General features: G+C 43.7%; 1 protein-coding gene and 1 pseudogene across 4 annotated transcripts in view; one reads left to right on the top strand and one right to left on the bottom strand.

Moving 5' to 3' along the window:
• Window positions 1-561: 561 nt before the first annotated feature.
• Window positions 562-22,036, bottom strand: part of stxbp1b (syntaxin binding protein 1b) — a 104,350-nt gene continuing 82,875 nt past the window's right edge. For 2 of the 4 annotated variants that reach the window (XM_061816484.1, XM_061816487.1), the window contains 7 exons: window positions 16,749-16,887; window positions 15,483-15,592; window positions 11,852-11,953; window positions 9,626-9,711; window positions 6,227-6,384; window positions 5,609-5,727; window positions 2,357-2,921 (listed from right to left, as the gene is read on the bottom strand). In XM_061816484.1, coding sequence (XP_061672468.1) covers window positions 5,618-5,727; window positions 6,227-6,384; window positions 9,626-9,711; window positions 11,852-11,953; window positions 15,483-15,592; window positions 16,749-16,887 — 705 coding nt within the window. In that variant the 3' untranslated portion in view covers window positions 2,357-2,921; window positions 5,609-5,617. The other 2 variants (XM_061816485.1, XM_061816486.1) reach the window with 2 other exon arrangements.
• LOC133500119 (5S ribosomal RNA) lies at window positions 9,272-9,387 on the top strand (annotated as a pseudogene).

Here is a 22,036-nt window from a genome sequence, read left to right as displayed (position 1 = left end):
TCTCGTGAGAATTAGCCCTGTATTAATTTGTTAACCTAAAACTACCAAATCCACACACCTGACTTTGGTGTGGGCAGCGTGGGATCGATTCCCACTCAGTGATGGTGATACCTGCCCTGCGACTGACTGCCAGTTCAGGGTGTAGTCTGCCTTTCTCCCGAAGCTTGCTGGGTTAGGCTGTGGCTCTCCCTTGACCCTTGTGAAGATAAGCGGGGTGGATGGATGAATGTAAACAACCAAATCCCCTTCAGCTAAATTTTCATGCCGAATTTTGAAGGAATAATCATGATTGAGGTTCTTAGAGGCCTTTATTTATTTTTATTTTTCACAATTTTTACAATCCCCAGGTTTCTTAGTGGCAAGTATCAAACATTCATCAAAATCCCCCAAAGATCAAGAATTGTAATTCATTTCAAGCATCCTATTTATTTTCTGGCTGAAGTGACTAAAATGCTCAGTTGCCTCACCAGCCAGTGTGTGCATTCCAGCCGGTTCACATTTAGCTAAACATCGCCTCACTCAGGCATGAAACACACACACACACAAAGAAAGAACAATACCTGCATTTTGTTATCTTTAATTCACATAACATACACACTATACATATCAAATAAGAGGGGTGTTACAGTAAAATATTAATGATACTGGTTAGTCCAACTAAATTATTCATGAGGTGCTTTTTGTATTTACGAGAACGGATAGAGAGTACTGACATCAATCAGAAGCACTATTAAAGAACTATAAAATTACAACATATTCCCAGGAAATAGGCAAAAAACATGAATATTAAGATAGACAGCACATTGTTTGACAAAAACAAAACAACAAAAAACTGCTCCAGAATATAGCAAAATAAATATCAGGGGAGGTTGATATCTACAGTAAGTTGCTTGTACGAAAGTACAGTATGCGTAGTCAGATATGCCAATATGTATTTTCCATCAATAAAACATTTAACAGATGTTTTCCAGTTTTAGCTTCAAGCTGTCAAATTAGTAAACTCCCGCTATTACCAATACGACTCACATCTACACCACTTCTAGTTTTTCCAACACAGTTAAGGTGATTGCATTAAATATAAAATATAAAGTGGTGAATGAAAAGATGAGGCAATTGCATATCATTTAAACCTCATAATTCCAAGCTCTGTACTATTTCACATCTAGAAATGAACACACTGGACAATAATGAAAATATTCCAAACAAATACAGTCTTGCTTGCTAAACACTGACCAAACAGAATGTTCTATATTTATTGACAGAAAAAGGTTTGCAAGTGCCTTGTGTGGAATTTAAGAATATAAATATTCTTGTATTTGTATAAACATCTGGATGGAGGTGTAGGTGGGCAAACCATCCATTTGGGTACTTTGGGAAGCTCTATTTAAAAAAAAAAAAAAACTTTTTAAATAATAATAAATACATTTTCTTCATTGTTAGCTAACCTTTGCTCCTCAAGTCTTTTTAAAGTTTTTAGAATGAAACAAGAGTTCTTGTGAGGATAAGTGGCTTGGGTGGATGGGTAAAAATTTAAGTTGATCCTGAAACATAATAACATAGTAAAGAAATAATACTGTAAAGAAAGTGTCCTGTAGTCATCTCAAAACAAAACTCCTGGCCAGCCTTCCAGTGGCCCACAGGGGTTGCAAACGGCCATATGTTGCAAATCGAGGAATACAGCAAAGCGAAAAGCTCAAAATACAACAGTAAAAGAAAAATGCTGCAAGATAAAATTCCTCCAATCATCTAAAATAGGGACACCCTGACATTTTTTTACCCCAAGATCTACTTTACAAGCAGCCAGCATCTCACTATATAGGGGGTGGGGTGGCGGTGGGGGGTGGGAGGGGGGTTCTTTTTATATAGGGGCCCAGCTCGCAAGAACGCACCTTTATGTTTCATGCAATAAGGAATTGATAGAAATGAAGTCAAAACATGTTCATTTCTCAACCGATAATGATCGTTACTGTTTTGTCAACCCTAAAGCGTATGCTATTAAATAATAACAGAGATTGGAAAGGGACTCCTACTTACTATCGTAACACAACAGTGTATTATGCAACCATATGAACCACAATGTACTGGCATCCTTGGTCTTTTGGTATTCTTGCCACTAAACACACATAAAATGCTCTAATGACTTTGACCTTCCTAGCTTAGCATTGCTGTCAGCATGGAGCCCAAAATGTGCATAGCCCATAGCTCCATAGCCCAGCGGACATCCATTGTGTGGTGGTTGTAGCATTTCTCTTGGAATTATTTTCAGATTTGTGTGCATTTTTGTTTTGCTTGTTTGTTTGCAGAATTTCTCTCCAACATGTGTTTTTTTTCAGCATGTTTTGTATTATGTATTATGTTGTTTTTTTTATGGCAACCTTTTAATCATGTAGTATTTTTTGTTATTTTCTATGATTGCATAATTTTTATCCTGCAGCCTTTTTCTTTTACAGTGTGTGATTTTTGTTTGTGTATTTGTTTGTTTTGCATCCTTCTTGCTACCGTATCCAGCATCTGGCTGTTTGCTGATCATTTGCCTGTCGATCATTGTCCACTTTTGCCTTCATGATACACTTCCAAGAGACATGTTGTCTCTTCGAATGAGATAAATGGTAAACTTGGCTTCCCCGTCACTTAAATCTATCCTCTTTCTACTGTTTGGTCCCACATAGGGACAAAGAAAATCATAGAAAAGGTAAAAACATTTGTATAACAATAAACACATTTTTTTAGTCTAATATTTTTATTTTAGTTTCTGAACAATTTGTACTACCAAATCTCGCAAAATAAAACATTGGGACATCGCTAAATGATACAACAATGACAGGAACAACAGTATGTAACAATTGCACACAATGGCGAATGAACAGGCTGTTTGGCTCACTTAATTCACAACATCGGATAGAGCCGAAGACAGGAAGGTGCTGGATGCAAAAAGAAGAAGGCACATAATCAATAGTTTATTGATTTAACTGCTGTATAGATGCTATATAATCACTTTGAAATGGTACACATGTTTTTAAAGGAGTCCTAGAGTTAACTAAATTTTCAACATCTTTGTCCTCTGATCTATAACTGTCATGGTCCTGCTGGTCCTTGTCCTGGCTTTGCCAGTCCTCGACACGGCACACACCAGCAGCAATCAGTGAGGGGCACACCTGCGCCTCTAACCCTAACCCTGTTCCCCGTAATTACGACTGATACAAATAGGACTCCTCGTACCTGGCCTTTGCCAAATCGTTGCCTGATGTCTCGCTCCAGCACTCTATTTATTCCCTTCCTGATCTCCCGTGGACCGACTCCTACCTGCCCACTGACCTGCCTCTCACGCCTGATGACCTTATTACTGCTGCTTCCGTGGATTGCCTGCTTGATCCCCAACAATGGAGTGAATAAAAACGTTTCCTGAACCGCCTCTACATCTCCTGAGTCGTGCATATGGGTCCAACCCCGTGTTCTGGTCGTGACATTAACTCTGCTTAATGGAAGAAAACTGTGATCAATCTTCACCAAAAACTATGTGGACAGCTCTACTTCTACCAACTTCAACCTCTGAAAATATTAAAACAATCAGCTATTAGAACAGGATGGTATATAATATCATGGACGTTAAACATTTTCTTTTTAAGTATAAGCTTTTCGAGCGCCTTGAAGAGGAAAAGCCTCCTTCATAAAATCCAGATTATTGGGGCAATTGTTTGCGGATGAAATGATTAGTAGGAAAAATGTTCACATCATTTTTGGTGAAGATTGATCTCTCTCCACTACATTGGGCAGCTGGTGTGCTGTCTCTGATATGCTGTGGACACTCTGAGCATTGCCTCTACCCTGACCGAACACCCCCCATGAACATTAATAGTTGGCTATACCATAGGTGTAATTACCAGTGACCACACTAAGGTCGTGACCTGGGTATTTTTCATCAATGATAAAAACTGAGAGGAGTACGTGGGTTCCTAAATTCTATGTTTAATAAGGGTATCCACTAGCATTCAATACTCCCATTATGGACGGATTGCTGCTTCCTCTTCTGCATATAAAAACGTCTTAATGTTTGACTATTGCGCACCTTTTAAATGGAATGAAAGAATCCAGTTAAATTGGACAGGACTGAAATCGGATGTGACGACGTCCCCACCAGTGCTCGCTTTGAAATGAGATGAGAGTACGCCTGACCACAAAATTACCAAAAACGCGCTGGGATGCGTCCTTGCAGAGTTATGCAGAGTGCAGTGTTGCAATAAATCATCCATCCCTTCATTTTCTACTACTACTTCTCCAGGTCGGGTCATGGGGGAAGTAGCTTCAGTAGGGATACCCAGACTTCCCTTTCCCACACCACTTCTTCCAGCTCTTCTGGAGGGATCCCCGAGGCGTTCCCAGGCCAGCCGAGAGATATAGTCTCTCCAGCGTGTCCTGGGTCGTCCCCAGTCTCTTTTTGGTGGGACATGCCCGGAACACGTCACCAAGGAGGATTCCAGGGGGCATCCAGATCAGATGCCCTAGCCATCTCATCTGGCTCCTCTCAATGTGGAGGAGCGGCGGCTCAACACTGAGCCCATCTCGGATGACCGAGCTTCTTACCCTATATCTAAGGGAGAGCCTGGACACCCTGCGTACGAAACTTATTTTGTCCATTTGTATCCGGCCATTTATTTTATTTTAGTCATGACCCACATGATCCTCTTAATGTGGAGGAGCAGCAGCTTGACACTGATGTTGGGTACTCTGAACTGCTGTTTGGTGCATATGCACAAACAACAGTCAGGTCCCATACACCTACATGGAGACGGAGGGAGGCTACCCTCTCATTCACCGGGGTATACCCTAACGTACAGGCCCTGAGCCGGGGGGCAATAAGTATACCCAAACCTGCTCGGCGTCTCTCACCTTGGGCAACTCCAGAGTGGAACAGAGTCCAACCCCTCTCAAGAGGAGTGGTACCAGAGCCCAAGCTGTGGGTAGAGGTGAGTTCGACTATATCTAGTCTGAACTTCTCGACCTCATACACCAACTTTGGGTCCTTCCTTGTCAAAGAGGTGACATTCCATGTCCCTAGAGCTATTTTTTGTAGCTGGGGATTGGATCACCAAGGTCCTTGCCTTTGGCCACCGCCCAGCTCACATCGCAACTGACCCCTATGGCCCCTCTAACAGGTGGTGAGCCCATGGGAAGGGGGAGCCATGGTACCATTTCGGGCTGTGCCTGGCCGAGCCCCATGGGTGCAGGCCTGGCCACCAGGCGTTCGCTTTCGAGCCCCACCTCCAGGCCAGATGAGGGCCCCGGTGAGCCGCGTCCGGGCAAGGGAAACCAAGACCAAATTTTTCCACTCATCATAGGGGTTTTGGATTTGTACTTTGTCTGGTCCCTCACCTCTGACCTTTTTACCATGGGTTACCCTACCAGGGGAGTGAAGCCCCAGACAACTTAGCTCCTAGGATCATTGGGACACACAAACCCGTCCACCACGATAAGGTGACTGCTCGAGGAAGGGCATTAGAACAAGAATTCAATTTTTTCTAGTTTTCTAAACACACGTGTACATGTATGTACTGCACTGTGTAGATACAGTCACGTCAAAGAAACAATCCACAAATGAGAGCGTCATTACCTCCATATATCACTGTGCTGTCTCCTCCTCAGTGGCCTCAGGTGGAGCATTGGGATCAAGGAAATCTGGGTGCTGTAGTTCCTTCAGATATTTGGGAGGGGTGACAATGTGGGTGGAACCTGTAGAAGACAAACACAAAATCAATTGTGAGTGTCACCTCCCTCAGCGTACTTTCTCCCTTTAATGAGATTTTTGAAAAATAGAGGCATAGTAAAAAGCAAACATGTACTCAACATTCTTCCTTGTCAAAAAGTGTACATATACTCTATCTCTTTCGATATAAATAAAGAAGTTATACCATCTCTGGTGAAACTCTAGTCTTGGAAAAAGTAAACTTCCAAACACTTGGTGGGATTTGTTTTACTTGGAAAATGTTTTCAGGAAAAAATGTACTTTGCTTTATTTGAAATCCCGTTTTTTATAAGCCTTCTCTCTGTAAATTTAAGACATCTTTCATAGTTCTAGTGTGGGGACATTACAGGGTAATCTGAGGAACGTTTCATTTTTGAACACCAAAAACAAAAATAAGGAGCATGCATATTAAAGAAACAAGCAAACTAATAAAACAAGTAAACAAGTAAATAAGTGGTGGAGACCTACAAATATCTGAGTACATACCAATTATGGCCTCCCATTTGCCATTGGTTTGGGTGACCTCATATACACATCGCATCTCACTGTAGGTCATGCCTCCAATAATGAATACAATAACCCTTGGCCCAGTCTTCACCTCTGTGGGACCCCGGTTTTTGTGCCAGTTACCATAGCGGGCAGTACTAAATAAAAAGAAAAAAACAAAATATGGCATACATTTGTATTTACATTTATAGTGCATGCTTTCTGTTAGGGCAGGGTAGTGCTGATCAGAGCGTTGGCCTCACAGTTCTGAGGACTGGGGTCGAAATCCCGGCCCCGCCTGTGTGGAGTTTGCATATTCTCCCCGTGCCTGCGGGGGTTTTCTCCGAGCACTCCGGTTTCCTCCCACATTCCAAAAAAAAAATGCATTATTTGGAGATTCTAAACTGCCCTTAGGTGTGATTGTGAGTGTGGCAGTTGACTGTCTCTGTGTGTCCTATGATTGGATGACAACCAGTCCGATCCGGGTAGGCTCCATGATGTCCTCCGCTTCCGTGTCACACGCTCCGCCGGCGAGCTATGAATACATCCTGACCACGACCCGTCCAGCATCTCATATTCTTTTAGACTCTGATTTTTCGGACTATGAGGAGGACCTTGATTTATATGACCGGCTGCCTGACTATGACTCAGATTATTTCGTTTATGAATCACTTCGCCCGATCGTTAATCCCAGTCAGTTTGTTTCACCTCCCCGCATCTCCAGCTCCCGAGTGTCTTCAAGAGGTAGGTCCTAGTTCCCCAATCCGTTTCTGGGAACCCGCTTGGCCATCTACCCGGAACCTCCGCGTGGCGCCCAGAGGAGACGCCCAGGCCGGGCACTCCCTTGTCCCTCCCGCTGCGGGGCAAAAAAGACGCCGTCCTCGTCCACCCACTCCTCACTGGTAACGGTTATACCGGCAGACCCGCAGCTGGTGGTGAAGCTTCCAGCCCAGATGGAGGAGGGGCCGCTAAATCATGAGGTGTTCTACCGCAAAATGCGGGCAGCGATAGGGCGGCAGAGCGCCGAACAGGCGGTCCTCATGCCCCAGGTTAGAGAACCAGCCAACTTATTGCCAACTTATGCTGACATTGCAGTAGCGACGGACCCGCTACCAAGCAAGGCTCATGTCGCTGTCGCAACGGATCTTCTCCTGTGACACACCCATGTTGCAGTTTCAACAGACTCATCGCTGACTTATGCTCACGCGGCAGTGGCAACTGATCCGCTCCCGAGACACGCCCACATTGCGGTTTTAACTGACTCTCTGCCTCCTCTCGTTCACTCTGCAGTGGCAACTGATCCGCTACTGAGCCAAGCGCACGTTGCAGTTGGAACGGATCCGCCACCTCACCACGCCCACATCGAGGTTTTGGCTGTTTAACTGCAGGCTCACGAGGCGGTGTCCACTGATCTGGTGCCGAGCAAAGCTCACATGGCAGTGGAGGCCGATCCGCCGCCGCCTCACGTTGCTGTCCAGGAGGTGGGGAAGTCTCCATCAGCCGCTTCTCGTCCGTGTCCAGGAGTACCGGTGGCGAACGGGCCGCGGCCGCTCTACGCTCCTGCTTCATTGACGAACGGTTAGCGGTCGCCCCGACGGTGACTGGCATGCCCACACGTTCCTGTCCAGGAGGTGGCGATGTCTCGGCCGCCGCCGCCTCACCTTCCCGTCCAGGAGGTGCCGATGGTTCCGCAGTGTCCTCACGTTGCTGTCCAGGTGGTGGTGATGGCGCCGCCGCCTTCTCACGTTCCTGTCCAGCAGATGGCGACGGAACCACAGTCGTCTCCGTTCCAGTCCCAGCGGCGACCGGTCCATGGCCGTCCCACTCCCCTGTCTCAACTGCGACAGGAGCTGGGGAGCTCTGATGGGCCACCTCGGAACTGGAAGGGCTTCGGGATGGCTGTGATGGTGATTGTGGCGGTCATGGCTTTGGTCCTTCTCTCCGTCATCGTCTTCGCTCCTGATGGTTCCCAGCCGCTTCATGACCTGGCCTCGGCAGCGGCGACCGCTCTCTGGCCGCCTTGTGGCCGAGCCTCGCTGGTGACCAGTCCACGACTGTCTCCTGGCCAAGCCTCGGTGGCGACCAATACCTGGTCGCCTCGTAACCACAGCATGGAAGATCTTCGTCCGGAGCGGTTGCATGCTGTTGTCTGGTTCCTGCTTCGCCATTGGGTTCCACTCCGAGGCCGTCCACCCAAATTGCCCCATGGGGATCCTGGTGCTTGGTGTTCGGGGTCGTCCACCTGACTTGTTCACCTGGACGCCTCACGTTTGGTGGCCTGGATCGCCGCCCGACTGGGGTTGGGGGTGTGGGGAGGGTGGGGTGTGTCTCTGTTTCTGTCGTTTAGGCACGTCTGGGAGCCGTGCCTTAGAGGGGGTACTGTCATGATCCTGCCAGTCCAGCCCTGGCTGTGGGGGTGCCCATGCGGTCGCGCTGATTGGGAGGCGCACACCTGTGCCTCATGCTCGCTGATTGGCCCCGGTGTATATAAGACCCTGGGGACGACTAGTCCTTCGCCAGATAGTTGCGGTTCATGCCCCGTTCCAGCACTCCCGTATTTCTGATCGTTTTCCCGTGTGTACCAACCTCCGCCTGTTCTCCGACCGACCCCTAAGCTTGACTCCTTTGATATTCCTGCCTGCTTTGATCGATCTCCCGTGTATCAACACCTGCCTGCCCGCGGACCTGCTCTCCAAGCCACACAGAGTGCCTGGAGGAAACCCACGCTGGCAGGGGGAGAACATGCAAATAAACCCGGGATATTAGAACTGTGAGGCCAACGCTTTACCAGCTGAGCCACCGTGAAGCCGAGATACAGGTTTGTTCATATACACTGTATCCAACACAAATGTCAAAGTCAAGTCCGGGCAGCCAGATCCATCGCGACATGTTATTTCATGTGGTCCTGGAAATCAACTGATGTGTACACCTATTAACTCCTCGACCAAAATTTCTAATTGTCGTTAATGTTGACACGTGGAAACATTTTATAGTGAGAAAAATGTAGGAGTCACAAGGACAGGTGAATGCGTTTGCATTTGGACGATTTTCCATGTTACCCTGAGAACGCCCGATCTCGTCAGATCTCGGAAGCTAAGCGGGTTTGGACCTGGTTAGTACTTGGATGGAAGACCACCTGGGAATACCAGGTACTGTAAGTTTCTCTCCCCGGTTAAATGCAGAGGGTTTGCGTCAGGAAGTGTATCAGGCGTAAAAACTGTGCAAAACAAATATTCGTTCATTTAAGATGACAAGCTGTGGCGACCCCTAACGGGACAAGCCGAAAGGAAAAAAAGAAGGGAGGGAAACCATTGCTATAATGTGGCTCATCACAAATATTTGTTTGACACCCCTGAACTATGCAGGAATTACAAATAATGAACAGTGTGATCTACTAACCTTGATGGAGCACTGGCTTTGGCTGCTGCTTGTCTCTGGGAAATGTATGGGTATTGCTTAATATCAAGTTTATCCTCAATGGCATCCTGTAGGAAAACAAGTTATGTTAAGCGTCAGCAGTGGAAGTGACTATAACCATGGCTGTTCACTTAGCACAGCTTGTTTCCACCTATTCCACAAGGGTCGGTGTCATTAAACCTTTGACTGGTAATTTATTGTGTTTTTAAAATGAATTGTTTGATAATTTTTTACACATTGACATAATTTGTTATGTTAAACCACAGGTGGCAAACCTGCAGCTCTCGAGCCGCATGAGGCTCTTTGCCTGTTTTCCTGTGGCTCTCGTGAAGGCACAAAAGGATATCAAAGGCCTGTTTTTTTTTTTTTTAAATGTGTGTGGATGTGCTTTGCTTGAGTTCATTAGGGTAGTTGCGAGCACGCTTTGCTAGCATTTATTACAGTATTTGCATGCATGCTTTGCTTGAGGTTATTTTGTTGTCATGGGTATTGTGACAACAAACTCAGTGTGTGTGGGCACGTGTGTTGATGTGTCAGTGTGACGGGACTGCCCAGGCATGTGTCGCGGGAGGGTGAGAAGAAAAAGAGCGCAGGCAGGTGTGAGTGAAAAGAATAAGGACATGTTGAGGTTGAATATGCAGAGGAGCCAATAAAGCTATACGAGCACCAAATCATTGCTTTGTGGCTTTATTGTTCCCACCACCCAGCTCAGCTGTGCAATGAGAGAAAGGAGTTAACCCCGTGGAGGAAAAAAATGTCTCCCTTGCGTCTCCTGACCACGGTCAGGTGACCATAGAAGGTAAGGAAAGGTTAACACGGTATTTTTGGAAAACTGGCATCCAAATTGAATGAAAATAGCTTGAAGTTTCCATGTAGGATTGTGATCTTTCTTTAAAATTCACTCTCAATATTGCACATTTAAACGAAAATATGTGGATAAGCCAAGGAAGTTTTTTTTTTTTTTTTTTTAACCGGAGTGGGAGTGCTCATATGATCTCGTTGAGTGCAACGGCCAGCCATTCTCTGTCTTTGTGTCAGAGAACTATCGCATTTCAGAGCTTAAAATCTTCACTTCAATTAACTTCATGTTAAAATCCACCTGGAATTTCTATAAGGGACTAAACTTCCCAGTCAAAAGTTAGTCACTTTGAAAAATCATACAGAAAAGCAGATGCAGCTGTTAAAATAAGAATGAAGTATCCAGAGACTAATGCTTACATCACGTCAAGTGGATTGGAACATTAGAAGGGCCAAAAAGCCATGCATCCAACCATTTTCTTAGCCACTTATCCTCACAAGGGTCACGGGAGTGCTTGAGCCTATCCCAACTGTCAACAGGCAGGAGGCAGGGTACACCATGAACTGATTGCCATCCAATCGCAGGGCACATACAGACAAACAGTCGCACTCACAATCACATCTATGGGCAATTTAGAGTGTCCAAATAATGTTGAGTGTTTTTGTGATGTTTTATTTAATTTTTTAATTACTGGCCTATGGTCTTGGTACTCAGTAGGAATCGATTTATCTTATCATGTTAGTGTGTGACATTTAAAATAAATCTGCCTGAGCAGATGCATGTGAGAGGAGGAATTGTGTATGATGTGGTTCTTTGGCTCTTTCATGTGTATGATGTGGATCTGCCCTAACATAGTAAAAAATGTGGCTCTTGATCTCTAACTGGTTACCTGCCCTGCTCTAGAAGGTAAATCAATATGCTGACAAAAGAGTGAAAATCCAGTTAGATTAGTAGTTGATCATGCATTACTAATATATTGCACAGGGTGTCCTTGGTTTAAACAGTATTCTGGCAATGTAACTAAATTAGTTGGAACGTATTTTAGTTGATCCCAAATATATGCTAAAACATATAAAGTCACATTTATAGTTAACCCGTATGAAAAACATTTCCAAGCCATACATAAAAACATGAAGTACAGTGGTAACTGAGTGCACACCATGAAACACGGATTACTAAATAACTATTCCTTTTTTAAATAATTAAAAGCTAATTATCTATTTTCCATCGATCCATGCATTTTCTTTGCCGCTCGTCTTCACAAGGGTTGCAGGGAGTGTTGGAGCCTATTCCAGCTGTCACCGGGCAGTAAGCGGGGTACACCCTGAACTGGTTGGCAGCCAATCGCAGAATTATCAATTTTACTTCTCCCTTTTAAGAACACAATCAAATTGTACAAAAAATCTCACCTCCATGAGATCTTTGACAAGAGGAGTCCATCTTGAAAGTTGGTAGGTGTGCTCACTGATTCGTTCCTTACGATCAGGCTTTTTGGTTTTCTTGGCAGTTCCCTGCAACGAATTAGTCGCAAACATAATCACAAATACACATCCATCCAATCACCCATTTTCTGTGACACTTTTCCTCATTGGGGTCATACGTATGCTGGACCCTATTCCAGATATTTTCGGGCGAGAAGTGGGGTACACCTTGAATTGACTGCCAGTCAATTGCAGGGCACATATAAACAACCATTCACACTCACATCCACACCTAGGGACAATTTAGTCTTTAATCAACCTACCACGCATGTTTTTGGCATGTAGGACGAAAACACAATAGCCAGAGAAAACCCACTCAAGCATGGATAGCAAGCACATCCAAATTCCACACAGCTGGGGACAGATGTGAACCCCAGTCCTCACACAGATGTGCTACACGTATCCATCACGCCACCTTTCACAAATGTTGAAAGGCAATTGTTCCAAGCATCGTTGGCGGCTGCTCTTCGTACAGTAGTGTTCAAAATAATAGCAGTCTGATGTGACTAACCAGATTAATCTACGTTTTCAGTATATTTTTTTCTTGCAATGTCAAAAAAGTTACCAGTAGGTGCAGGAGATTGTCAAAAAACCAACAAAACCCAGCATCCATGATATATACACACTTAAGGCGGTATAATTGGGCAACTATTTGAAAGGGGTTAGTTAGAAAAATAGTAGTGTGGAATTTAATCAATGAGGTCATCAATTTTGTAACAAACAGATATGAATCAGGTAGCCCCTATTTAAGGATGAAGCCAGCACCTGTTGTATACGCATTTCTCTTTGCAAGCCAGAGGAAAATGCGTCACACAATACATTGTTCAGAAAAACTGCGTACTTTGATTTAAAAATTTGATTGGAGAGGGGAAACCTTACAAAGAGGTGCAAAAAAAATATAGGCTGTCCAGTTAAAAAACAGAGACACACGGCAGAAAAAGGAAGACAACCATTAAAATGGATCGTAAAATAACCAGAAAGGCAAAGGCTCAGCCAATGATCAGTTCCAGGATGATCAAAGAGAGTCTGGAGTTACCTGTAAGAACTGTGACAATGACAAAATGTTTGTGTAAAGCTAATCTATGGACAAGAGTCCCCCGCAAGTCCCTCTGTTAAAAAATAAATACATAAAAAAGGCATGTGCAGAAGAGGCTAGAATTTTCCAAAGAACTCATTAACTTGACTAAAAAGAAGAGGAGGAATATTTTGTGGACTGATGAGGGTAAAATTGTTCTTTTTGGGTCCAGGGGCCAGAGACGATCCCCTAACTCTGAATTCAGGGCACAGTATACAGTGAGAACAGTGAAGCATGGTGGCGCAAGCATCATGATATGGGCATGTCTCTCCAACGATGGTGTAGGGTCTATTTCTCGCATACCAGGGATCATGGATCGGTTTGGATAAATCAAAATACTTAAACAGGACATGTTGCCATATGCTGAAGAGGTCCATGAAATGGTTTTTGAACAAGACAATGACCCCAAACATACTAGTAAACATGCAAAGTCTTGGTTCCAAAACAACAAAGTTAAAGTCATGGTCAGGCCAATCCCTGGACCTTAATCCAATCGAGAATTTGTGGGGTGACATCAAAAATGCTGCAAAACCAAGAAATGTAAATGAATTGTGGAATGTCGTTAACCAATCATAGAGTGGAATAACAGCTGAAAGGTGCCACAACTTGGTTGACTCCATGCCACACAGATGTGTAGCAGTTATATATATATATATATAAAAAAACTGTGGTCATACAACTAAATATTAGTTTAGTGATTCAAAGGATTGGTAAATTATAGAAACAAAAAGGTTTGTACGAAATAGTTTTGAGTTTGTAAGGTCGACAGCTGACACCTATATTTTTTAACACACCCAACAACAAATTGCCCAAGAGCCTGACTTGAAGGGTATGGAAGGTCCTCAATGCACCTTTTTGCTAATATTATACAGTTTTTTATGCAGAATATAAATAAAACATAAATGTAAATTAGGTGGATGGTTCTGTTTACTGGACTGATATGTGTCTTTGTGCTGTAGACGTTTGTGAATGTAAACAGTTATTTATTAATTATTTAATTTTATTATATCCACAGGTGTTCATGTAAATGCTTACATACCTATCCAAACAACAGGAGAGCTTTTTCTCCCATGAGAGCCAACATATTTACCAGAAAATGGCAGATTATCCAGACCATCTACTGCAGTGCAAGATGGAGCACCCAGGATTTATTGCGAGCCGTTTGAACTCATGGGTACTGTAAGGTTGCTGTTTTACAATACAGGCAAGAGTATCGGCAGCGAATGGATTTTCCACAACACGAGTAAGAGCTAATTTTTAAATTATTATTTCTCATCAGCCCATCTTTTTGACATTTACATTCATCCATCCATCCATTTTCTTCGTCGCTTATCCTCACAAGGGTCATGGGAGTGGTGAGCCTATTCCAGCTTTCATGAAGCAGAAGGAACTGGAGATTCTGGAGAAAATGCACGCATGCACGGGGTGAACATGCAAACTCTACACAGGTGGGGCCGGGATTGAATACGGGTCCTCATAATTGTGAGGCCAAGGCATTCCAGCTGCTCCACTGTGCCACCATTTGTACACATTATTATCCTGTTTTTCTAGTTCAGAATTGTCAAATGATTTGCGGTAATAAAATATTTTTTGGTAGGAACGACGTGCTTCTATCATTCAACCATGTAAACAGTTAAAAGTTTTCAGGGGAAAAAAAAAACCACATACCCGCACAACTTGTCTTTCAACATAAGATCTTTGCTGTTTTGGTACTTTGTACGGGGTGCTGAGCTTGTCGAAGTGTGTCCGGCGGGTTCAGCGGCCGATCCAAGTTTTGTGCCTTTAGCAACATCTCTTCAGGTGTTGGAACTGGCTGTATGGTAGGCACTGATCCAGGTTTTAACAGTTTTTTCCATTCAAAACCCATCGCAGACATGAGTCAACCAGTAAAAGAGTCCGGAGTGAAAACTTCACTGCATATGATAGAAAATGAATGGGTTTTTCTTCGGCATAAATACAAAACGCTCCAGGCCAATGCTAGTCCCGCAACAGGATGTTTACCATTTCAGACACGGGGAAACCAGGTCAAAGTTCGCGGATTTTATTTCATAAACTTATATTTTTGGGTAAAACCATCGAAAAGGTTATGCATTTTATGGTACAGTTGAACATATATTTTCATCTAGATAAGATAGTTTGTGTTAGAAATTAGACATTCCGTACACTTAAAGAGTGTGTGTGTATATATCATGAATGCCGTCTTAGTTTTCTGAGAATCTACTGTCCCTACTGGTAACTTGTTTGACATGTAGCAATAAAAAATATTTTCTTAAATATGGATTAATCTGGTTAGTCACGTTGGACTGCTATTATTTTGAACACTACTGTATTTTAAGTCATTAAGGAATATCTTCCTTTTCCAAGTGTAGTTGTTGCAAGGACTTCCACCACATCCTGTGCTTATTTTTAGCTAAGGGTGAAAAGGGTTTAGATGTAAAATACATTTATATCTGTTACATATTTCAATTTCAGAACGCATCATACCTCAGAGACAATAGGCACACCCATGTGTGCCATATTGGAAATTATGTCACTGTCCTCGGGGGGGATGCTGGCATGCTGGAGCAATTTACACAAGTTTTCTTCGGTCACACCTGACACACACACACACACACACACACACCACACACACACACACACACAACACACACACACACACACACACGCACACGCACGCACACGTACAGTTGATAAAAGAGAAATGTGGGCATTCACAAATAGACAGTGATGTATATTTGCTTGTGGGAGAAAAAATGGGTATCACAAAAAAAAAGTCCAACATTTCTATAACATGACAACAACATAATACTTATAATGGCGGAAATAATTATTTTATTAATGAGATAATTATCTGATTTGAAAGTTAGCTCATGCAGAAATTAGCAGTTTCCTTTTTCTATGGTTCTTTGTAATTATGGTATGACAGAGTATCAGTCCAAAAAATAAAACAGAATAAACAATATAAAAGTAATGATATGCTCATTTAACTGGGTGACATGTATATCTGATTATTTAACATGGTCTAGCTATAATATTAAAGTGCAACCAAATGGGAGAAAAAATGAAATTCATTCATGAAAAATTTGCAAAGTATGTGAAGAAACAGACTTCAAAATGGAAAAGAGTTGAGATTCTTTCAGCATGTCAACACCTCTTCTATCAATCAAACGCAAGTACCACCTTCCATGTTTTCACAGGCAGCAGAGAAGCAACCTCTGAGCCTGAAAAATAACCATAAACTGGCAGCAGCCTTTGAAATTCAAAGGAGGATTTTGTCCATTTCATCGCTGCCTTGTAACACAACAGGTGTGGATGTTAAATGGCAAGACATGTTTCCCAAATACCACAAAACACATTAGACTTCAGGGAAGATGTAATTTTTCCAAGCTATGAGCATAGTTTCATGGCCAATTGTTTGTTATGCTGGAAGATCTGGCTGAAGTTATTTATGAATACTGGAATTCTGCCAACTGACCACTGCTTAGAATAAAGACGCTCGGTGTTAATATAGTGGTATATACGCACCAGCCCAGTGGCGTCACGGAATTAGTTTTTAGCCTAGTTCACAAAATCAAGAAAACTTACAACAGTGAAAAATAGTTTTCAAGTATACCTTAACAATTCAGTACTACTGTATATTGTTCTCACTTTTGTAGCACCTATCTTCAAACGTATCAATATATTGAGACACTAAACACGAAAATGAGTTTGGTTGCACTTAAGATAAAACAGTAGGTAGACATATCTGACCATTCTTGAGGAAGATGTAAAGCAGAATGATGCGGATTTTGTCGGAGACACTGACATTGGTATCCAGTAAGATTGGTACAATAAGCCTCATGGGATCTTTTATCTTCTCACCCTCTGCATCAGTACCCATTGCAAGGTCCTTTCAGAAAGAAAGAAGGAGGTAAGGTTATTTAGGAGTGTAAAAATTGTTTTGATTGTGGGCCACATCATAATTATGGTTGCCCTAGGAGGGCCACTTGTAACTATGAAACCATTAAAATACAATCAGTATTCGTGTATCAACATAAGCATAAGCAATTACGACAACCCGTACTTACGACCATGTCCAGCAGTTACCTATTAGGTATGCACAGGTTTGTCCAAGCACCTGCAATTCATTCACAAATTGTGGCATAACTTGCCTAACACTGCCTCCCAGTTTTCATAAAGTTGTGTTTGCCATCTGTCATCTATCGCTCCCATGCCACTTGCAACTTCACTTTGTGTACTCTGTTTACACTGATGTCCAACATTTGAAGTTGCTTTGTCAAGCCTCCCGGAGTAATTGCAAACTCAGAGTTCCTTTGCTGCACTTGTTTTTTCACTGTGATAGTTTGTTCTTTGTTGTTTGTTCTTTGATCATTAATTTATTGCTTGAGTTGTTCTTCTAACTGGGGCCACCTCCCCTCGTTTCCGCGGACACGCCGATTCCTCTTCTTGACTTGGCGAAGTTTGTTTTCCTGCTTTTCCACTTGCAAACCTTGGATTTGTTGATCTTTAATTCTCTTCCACCATGTAACTAATAGCTTGTAGTTTAGACTGTGATTCATAAGTACTTTTCCGACCTCCTGGGTGAGTCATCATTGCACTCTTGGAGTAATTTTAGTTGGTTGTCCTCTCCTGGGAACGGTTGCCATTGTTCCCAGTTTTTCCATTTGTTGATAATGTCTGTGACTGTAATTCGCTGGCGCCACAAAGTCTTGGAAAAGACTTTGTAACCTTTTCCAGATTCACCTTTCCCAAATTTTTGGTTAGTCACAGTGACTTACTCGCCTGTACCCCTCCTCACACCAAAAATAGTTGGCGTGGGCTCAAGTACACCTGTGGACCCTAGTGAGGATCAGCGGTTTTGAAAATGAATGAATACATGGAGAAAATTAGCTTAGAGGCCATGCTAGAAACACTTTATGAGGAGTGTAATGCAGACACAGCCATGGCTGAAGCAAAGTTGTATGAAGCTGCAGCAAGTGAATAAGAACATTGAAGTTGATGTTTTCACAACCAGCAGATTCAGGATGAATGTTGCAGAGACTACTTGTTGATGATGAAGTTCCAACAAAATTCAACTGAACCAAATCAGATCAAAAGGGATGACATTTTTTATATTGAGCCACATTTCGATACTTCACATCCACATCCAAATGCAGACTAAACAGACAACCATCCGATAATAAAGACAGCTTTATTCCCCACATTTTACAGAGAGTACGATGACATGAAACAGAGCCAAGTATCAGAGCTTGCCATTCAGCTTGATGGTACGGTGCTGTGGAAAATCCAAACTCTTACAGGCAATTCAACTGAGAGTGGTGGGTAGCAAGAGTGAGTGACAAACACTGCCACTTCCACCTGTACACACAGTTGTGAGCATCCAGTCCACAGCCATTCATGTACTAATTTTCCTTGTTTCAAGTTTACCCCAGAGGCAATTTCCAACAAGAGTCAAAGTCAGAGGATATTATTTCAATGACCAAAATAGAAAGTCAGGAGGAAGGTGTTCCTTCGTCAACACATTTGGCATCATAAATCCCTCTTGAACATATATATACATAGAGTCAGAATCAGCTTTAATGGCCAAGTGTGTAAAAAAACACAAGGAAATTTTCTCAGGCAGTTGGTACTGCCCTGGTGCGACATTCAGAAGAAAGAACAACAAAGCAACAAGAACAAAACAAGAGACATTTCTGTTTATAGGAACTATTCCTTATAAAATGTGGAAGGTGCAAAATCTACATGGATACAGTAAGTGTGTTAACGATGTCAATTTGTGCAAAGGGAGCAGTTTAAAGTGACAAATCGTGCGGTCTACAAAATATTACAAAAAATATTTAAAAAAATAATAATAGCAGGATGTGAGTGAGTGTCCTAAAATGGCACAAGACAGATAAATAGTAGGTTCACTGATCAAGAATTTAATTACTTAATTACCAGAGGGAAAAAAAAATGTTCCAATACCTGCTACTTTTGACTTTCGTTGATCTGTAGCACTTTCCTAATGGAAGGAGCTGGAAGTGCTGGTGGCCAGGATGTGGAGGATCCGAAAGGAACCCGCCTACTCCGGACCTAGCACCCGTTGCGTGCAAGTCCTCAATAGTAAGTAGGGTGGTGCCGACAATCCGTTCAGCAGTTTTGATTGTCCTTTGCAGTTTGAGTTTGTCCTTTTTTGTGGCAGCTGCAAACCAGACTATGATGGAGGTACACAGTACTGATTGGATAACCGCTGTGGAGAACTGGATCAGCAGCTCTTGTGACAGGATGTGCTTCCTCAGAAGCCAAAAGAAGTACATCCTTTGCTGGACTTTTTTGAGGATGGCGTTGATGTTCGTACCCCACTTCAGGTCCTCTGAGACTGTAATTCCCAAGAATTTGAAGGTCTCAACGATTGACACAAGACAGTTTGACAGAGTCAGGGGCAGCTGAGGTGAAGGATGTCTCCTGAAGTCCACAATCATCTCCAAAGTCTTTAGAGTGTTCTATGCCAGCCTGTGTTGACCACACCAAAGCTCCGGTCTCGTCACTTCCTTGATACGCAGACTCATTGCCGTCTTTGATGAGGCCGATGACCGTGGTGTCATCTGTGAACTTCAGGAGTTTGACAGTCGGATGCCACAAGGTGCAGTCATTCGTGTAGACTAGAGCAAGAAGAGTAGAGGGGAGAGTACGCAACCTTTGGGTGTCCTGGTGCCGATAGTGCATGTTGATGAGGTGGTATCTCCCAGCCTCACTTGCTGTGTCCTGCCCGTTAGGAAGTTGTAGATCCACTGGGAGATGGCAGGCGAGACGCTGAGTTGGAGAGGTTTGGAGGAGAGGACTTCAGGGATGATTGTATTAAACGCAGAGCTGAAGTCTACAACCAGGATCCTTGCATTGGTACCCTCGCTATCAAGATTTTCAAGGATGAAGTGCAGACCCATTTTGACAGCATCATCCGCAGACCTGTTAGCTCAATACGCAAACTGCAGTGGGTCCAGCAGGGGACCTGTCACACTGTTGAGGTGGTCCAGCACAAGCCGTTCAAAGGACTTCATGACCACAGATGTCAAGGCAACAGGCCTGTAGTCATTAAGACCTGACACTTCTGTTTTGTTGGGTACCAGTATAATGGTGGAGCGTTGGAAGCAGGTTGGTATTTCACACAGTTGTAAACCTGTTGACATTTGTGAAGGCAGGAGCAAGTTGGTCTGCGCAGACTTTGAGGCAGTATGGGGACACAAGGTCTGGGCCCAGCGCTTTGTTGATCTTTTGTTGTTTGAAGATCTGTCTAACACCGCTTTAGTGGATAAGACCTCAAGATGAAGATCTCAAGACCTGCACAAAAGTAATGGGAATAACTGGGAGAAGAGCCAGTAAATTTATTGTTGAATCAGCTGGTGGCCAAGCATGCCAGCCCTTACTGAGTGCACAATGCTCCCTGACATTGCAATAACTTTGGAAAGAAATACCAACTCTTAAGGCAGCTCAACATCACTCACACTTTCGGAGTACCACCACGAAATCCCACAACTCAGTCCTCATTCTGAAATCTTCATTCTCCTGAGGTGTTAGAGAAAAGCAGCCCTTCAAATGCTCCTTTCAGAATTATATATTTCTGATGGCTTCATCAAGCCGTGATCTCCAATACTCCCTGGAGCGGGTTGCAGCCAAGTGTGAAGCGGTTGGGATGAGAATCAGAACCTCCAAATCTAAGACCATGGTCTTCAGTCAGAAAAGGGTGGTGTGCCCCCTCTGGGATTAGATCCTATTCCAAGAGGAGGAGTTTAAGTATCTTGGGGTCTTGTTCATGAGTGAGGGAAGGTTGAAGCTGCAGATCGACAGGCGGATTGGTGCAGCGTCTGCAGTGATGCAGACTTTGTATTGGTCCATTGTTGTGAAGAGGGAGCTAAGTCGAAACGTGAAGCTCTCAATCTACCAGTCGACATCTGTTCCTACCAAAACCTATGGTCCTGAGTTGTGGTTCAGGACCGAAAGAACATGATCCCAGATACAAGTGGCCGAAATGAGTTTCCTCCGCAGGGTGTCTGGGCTCTCCCTTAGAGATAGGGTGAGAAGCTCGGTCATCTGGGAGGGGCTCAGTGTCGAGCTGCTACTCCTCCGCATTGAGAGGAGCCTGATGAGGTGGCTGGGGCATCTGATCTGGATGCCTCCCGGACACCTCCCTGGTGAGGTGTTCCGAGCACGTCCCACTGGAAAGAGAGCCCGGCGACAACCCAGGACACGCTGGAAAAACAATGCCTTTTGGCTGGCCTGGGAACACCTCAGGATTTCTCTTTTCTCGGAAAAGCTGGACGAAGTGAAGGGAAGTCTTGGTATCCCTGCAAAAGCTACTGCCCTAGCGACACGACCCAGAACAGTAGTGGAACATGGAAGTATGGATGGATGGGATAATTAATTTTCACATAGGGCCAGGTAACTTTGAATTTTTTCCCCTCAATAGAATAAAACTGGGCGGCATGGTGACGCAGCTGTAAAGAGTTGGCCTCACAGTTCTGAGGTCCAAGGTTCAAACCTGGCCCCGCCTGTGTGGCGTTTACATGTTCTACCTGTGCCTGCGTGGGTTTTCTCCGGGCTCTCCAGTTTCCTCCCACATGCCAAAATCATGCATTAATTTGACACACTAAATTGCCCCTAGGTATGATTGTGAGTGCGATTGCTGTCTGTCTTCATGTGTCCAGCGATTGGCTGGCAACCAGTTCAGGGTGTACCCTGCCTCCTGCCCATTGACAGCTGGGATAGGCTCCAGCACTCCGACGACCTTTGTGAGGATAAGCAGCTAAGAAAATGGATGGATGGATGGATGGATAGATGGATAAATGAAATCCCCATTCATAAACAGCATGATAAATCCACTCGGGTTATATTTGTCTGATATTTACATTGTTTGATGATCGTCAATAAAGTGTGGAAACTATGCAAGAATAAAAATTTGACAGAAGGCCAGTACGTTTTCACAGCACTGTATAAAGGTCTCGGGGAAATTAGGTCAAGTAAGTGTACTGCACATTTGTCCTCTATTGTTTTGATATTGTTGT

The sequence above is a fragment of the Syngnathoides biaculeatus genome, chromosome 4 (assembly GCF_019802595.1).
Source record: "Syngnathoides biaculeatus isolate LvHL_M chromosome 4, ASM1980259v1, whole genome shotgun sequence".
Lineage (NCBI taxonomy): Eukaryota > Metazoa > Chordata > Actinopteri > Syngnathiformes > Syngnathidae > Syngnathoides > Syngnathoides biaculeatus.
Note: the sequence above shows the minus strand (reverse complement) of the source record. Positions and strands in the feature narration are given on the sequence as shown.